General features: G+C 62.7%; 1 protein-coding gene across 1 annotated transcript in view; it reads left to right on the top strand.

Annotated features, from left to right (window-relative positions):
- The window catches only part of CACNA1S (calcium voltage-gated channel subunit alpha1 S), a 67,855-nt gene that overhangs the window by 14,088 nt on the left and 49,297 nt on the right, over positions 1 to 4,470 (top strand). Inside the window, exon 3 of the mRNA XM_019637996.1 lies at positions 879 to 1,021. Within this exon, the coding sequence (XP_019493541.1) occupies positions 879 to 1,021 (143 nt within the window). The remainder of the gene's footprint in view (positions 1 to 878; positions 1,022 to 4,470) is intronic.

The following is a 4,470-nucleotide window of genomic DNA, read 5'->3' as shown; positions in this document are numbered from 1 at the left end:
TTATTAATAGCCATGGTCTTATAATGGCAGCACTTACCAAGTACTGACTCTGCTTTACATGGAACATTTAATTCTCCCAACAACCCTCTTCTTTTCTCCACGTAAGGAAGCTAGGGCTCAGAGAAGCCAAGCGACTGGCCCAGAGTCACACAGCTGGCCGGTGGCAGTGCCAGGAGTCCGACCAAGGCAGCCCTGGCCCAGAGGCCGCTGTGTAGCCCGTGTTGTCCTTCACTTCAGCGACCATTCTGTCGCTTATTTAGTAACGACCCACGGCTGCTTGGGCACAACAGGGAAAACGGAAGAATTCCGTGAGTCAGCCCCTGGGTGGAGGCTGAGACGAACATACAGAACCCCGGCGCCAGGAAACAGTCCCACACAGGCGGTCGTTGCTGCAGAGAATGTGTCCCAGGGGTTCGGTCGTGAAATGCAGGATTCATAAGGGAGGACTTGAGGTGGATTTCAAAGGATGGTGGGAATTGGAGTAACTTGTGAGGAGGAGGAGGTGAAGGAGAGCAGGGAGTCAGCTCTGGGCTTCCTCCTGGGGTCCCCACCAAGTGAGGGGCTGCTGGTGACCGTCCGCCCGCCACGGGGATACGTGTGACACACGCATGTCGCCCACCCCCCTGAGGGTCACTAACGGAGCCAGCCTTCTTCATGCCTGACCTTGGCCTCAGGGTCTGGCCTCGGGGTGTCTTCTAATAAAACCCGCCAGCAGGCTCTACTGGGTCAGAGCCAGCAGCTGGAAACCCACGCTTGCCGTCTCTCCTCCAGGCCTCTGCACAGGTCCCCTGAGCACAGAAGGGACACCAGGGCCCCGGAACAGTGGCTCTGTCTGAGGCTGACTGCCCGGCTCTTGTGCGTCCCCCTTCCTGCTGCAGGGTCTTCACAGTGATTCTGGAGCAGGTTAACGTCATCCAAAGCAACACCGCTCCGATGAGCCACAAAGGAGCTGGCCTGGACGTGAAGGCACTGAGAGCCTTCCGCGTGCTCAGACCCCTCCGGCTGGTGTCGGGGGTGCCCAGTGGGTGGCAGTGCCTCACAGAACCCCCTGCCCCAACCTGTTCCCTTGCCAGTTCTGGGTCCCCCTCTGACCTGGTGTCCCCGAGTCTTCCCAGGATCTGGAGAGCGGGAGGGCCGTGGGACCATGGAGGGTGGAGCTGAGCCCTGCCTGCCCCCCGCCCCCGCTGCAGGCCTGCCTGTGGGACCACGGGGTGGAGGTGGGGGGTCCTGAGCCCTGCCTGCCCCCCGCCCCGCTGCAGGCCTGCNTGAATGAGGAAAACCTCTGATTAAACCCCGGGCACTTTATCCAGTTGGGCCGTCTTCAGGAAGTCATGGGAAGAACAGGTTTTGAAATCAGACCAACCTGCCTCGAGCTGGCCTTTTGCTGGCAGCTTCCTACCCTCTGGGGGCCTCAGTCCCCTCATCTGTGCACAAGGGTGTGACCACAGCACCTGCCCTTCAGAACTGCTGTATCAATGTGCCAGACGCTGTGTCCCCCGACACCGTGTCCCCCGGCTCTCCGTGGTGCTCCATCCATCTCCATCCCTTCCCTTCGCTGCCTTCCCCCCAACTCCCAGCCCACAGCATCGGTCCCAGGGAGCCCAGGCCTGGGGGGTGGGGGCCGGGTCTGCCCACCCCCCCAGGTGTTTCAGGCCTGCTGCAGGACATGCCGGCTGAGACCTCCAGCCTAGATTCTGTCCGGGTTCACATGAGGCTCTGCTACTTGGCAGCCGTGTGACCCCGGAGACGTTCCTGAGCTGCTCTTTGCCTCAGCTCCCTACCTGCGGCATGAGGGGCAGGCTGCCCCCCTTATAGGGATCCTGTGAGGACTGAGTGTATGTGTGTGGCTGGACTAAGCGGTGCTTCATAAACCTTAACCATTGTGACCATTGTAACCCAAGGCAGCACCCCTCTCCCACCCCCATGCCACTCGCCTCCACCCCAAGTGTTCAGAACCCCATTACTCCCAGCCCCACCTTCTCCCTTGTCTGGAAAGCCCTGTGTGTGACACAAGGGACAGTGAGGGCCCTTTGGGGGGGTGGGAGGCAGGACAGACCCGCTCAGATCGTGTCTTTGGGGTGAGAGTTCCTCGGGCTAAATACAGCTCCTTTCCTCACGCCTCAAAGGGTCGTATTCCAAACCTGGAGGCTGAGGTGGCCGTGGAGACAGAGGCCAGGGCCCTGGGTGCCCGTGAGTGGTGGGGCCGCAGGACAGCGGCTGGCTCGCCAGGAAAGCTGCTGACCCCGTCACACTGGGCCGTGAAGCCAAAGGGCCTGGGGACCTGAGTGACCCATCCTCAGCCCACAGCCCCGGACAGGCCGGCTCAGGGACAGGCGGCGGCAGGACAGGCGGCGGCAGGACAGGCGGCGGCAGGACAGGCGGTGGCAGGACAGGCAGTGGCAGGTGTGGGCAGCTCTCCCAAGCAAGTGGCCGGCCGCCTGGCCTCTGAGCACTGCCACTATTTTGGGCCCCGTTGTCCCTCCCGTCTCCCCCACTCCTGCCTCACCCCTGGGGCTGCAGCGACTTGAAAGTGAAAATGCTGACGTGACTTCACTCTGCTCCTGGGCCTTTCCACTCACGGCATGGCTGACGCCAAGGAAGCCAGCGCTGCAGCGGAATGGGACCACCGCCCATTCCCAGGAGACCCTCCATGCCCCCCCATTTGGGAGGGTGCCCAGACTGCCCTTGGCAGCCCCTTTCTGNCCCAGCCGCGGGGATGGGAGGAGGGGGCTCCCGGGGCCCGAGCGAGCAGCCGGTCTGGTGACCACCAGAGATGCCGCCGGACCTCCGGTGGCAAGGCCGGGGTGTGCCTGGGAGCTGTTGGCAGGTGTGCCTGAGTCCTCACCATCACAGGGCTCCCCTCGGGCTTTTCAGGCAATGAGCTCATTGTGATATAAGATGGGGTAGAACAAAGTGGTGGGGGGCTCTGCAAGAAAACCCTGCCCCTCGATGGGAGGGCGGCAGAGTGCAAAGCCCAGCTAGGGTGGGGCGGAGGGAACAGGCCTGGTGAAGCGCCCTGTGAGAGGCGTAGGCAGGGCAGGCCCGCGACTTTAACTCAGGCCCCACCCAAAACCCCTTCCCATGTCTGCATCAGCTCTGGGAGGAGGACGGTGAAGCCATCTGGGCTACCTGGGGAAAGGAAGGAGGCAAGGCCCATGTCAAGTGGGCTCTGAGACAGACGGTCAGGAATAGTTGAAATATTTCTGAAGGGCCCTGGGAGACCTGACTCCCGCCAGCTGTTCCCTTAGGGTCAGAGTCAGCCCTGCGTCCACAGCCGCCTCACCTGCCTGCTTCCCAGGAGGTCAGGTTCGCAGGGGCTTCTCGCCTCCATCCTCTGCTCCCCTGAACCTGTCCTCTCCCAGCCCCCGCCCCTGCGGCCGCCTGGGGCACGGGGTGTTCAACCAGGCCGTCTGCACAGCCTGCCTCCCACCCCTCCGTCCTCCTGCCCTGCCGTTCCCTCAGCTGCTTCCGAGGTTTTCTGATGGGCCTGCCCACTCTGGTCAGCAGTGCTGCTCCCCAGTAGAGCAGGAAAGCAATGGGCCTGGGTGCCTCTGGAAGGAGACTGTGGGGGGCTGGGTGTGTCTTGCAGGGTGGGGTGCTGACTCAGTCAGGGGTCATCCCGTTCCTTCCTCAGGCTCCAAGGGTCAGGTTTCACCCCACACCGTTCCTTTCCCAGTCCTGCTCTGGGGCACCTCGCCGGTCCCCCATTAGCCCCATTTCTCTGAGCAGGCCCCCCAGGTTGTCTGGCTAGAATCTCAGAAAGTCGCGGCTTCTCGGGAGGGGACAGGAGCTTGCAGCGGAGCCTTGAGACTCCTGAGTCCTTAAATGAGGAGCCTCAGCCGCGAGCCTGAGCTTCAGGGTCTCAGAGCGTCTGAATGGAAGTGACGTGCCCCTGAGCAGAGCCTGGGCCTCTCCACGGCCTGCAGGAGAGGAGGGCGCAGCCCAGGCCGACCCTCAGGCCCTCTCCCCTTAGCCCTGCAAACCCCACGCCCACGCAAGGGCTCTCCTTAACCCTGGCCCCAGGCCCTTCGAGACGATCATCTTACTGACCATCTTTGCCAACTGTGTGGCGCTGGCCGTGTACCTGCCGATGCCGGAGGACGACAACAACTCTCTGAACGTCGGCCTGGTAAGACGTGCTCCCTCCTCATCCCGCGGGCCTGCGGCCACCTGGGGAGGCCCCCTTGGTGGGCTGTGCACTGGAGGACGGTGCTGGAGCTTAGCCTGGGGGTACAGACCCCCCAAAACCACCCACAGGGCTGACCATGCCTCAGCTGCCCCTCTGGATTCTGTGACACTGCCAGCCGGCCCTGCAGGAGTGTCTGCTGGGCTAAGTTCCTTCCCAGGCTAAGCTCCTGGGTGCTCAGCACAGCCCCATGGAGCAGTCTTACCTGACAGGTCTGGAAACAGGCTGAGGTCCCACCTGACAGGTGTGCAAACTGAGGCTGAGGTCCCACCTGACAGGTGTGG

Source organism: Hipposideros armiger, unplaced genomic scaffold, assembly GCF_001890085.2.
Source record: "Hipposideros armiger isolate ML-2016 unplaced genomic scaffold, ASM189008v1 scaffold_37, whole genome shotgun sequence".
NCBI lineage: Eukaryota > Metazoa > Chordata > Mammalia > Chiroptera > Hipposideridae > Hipposideros > Hipposideros armiger.
This window is presented reverse-complemented; position numbering and strand designations above follow the sequence as displayed.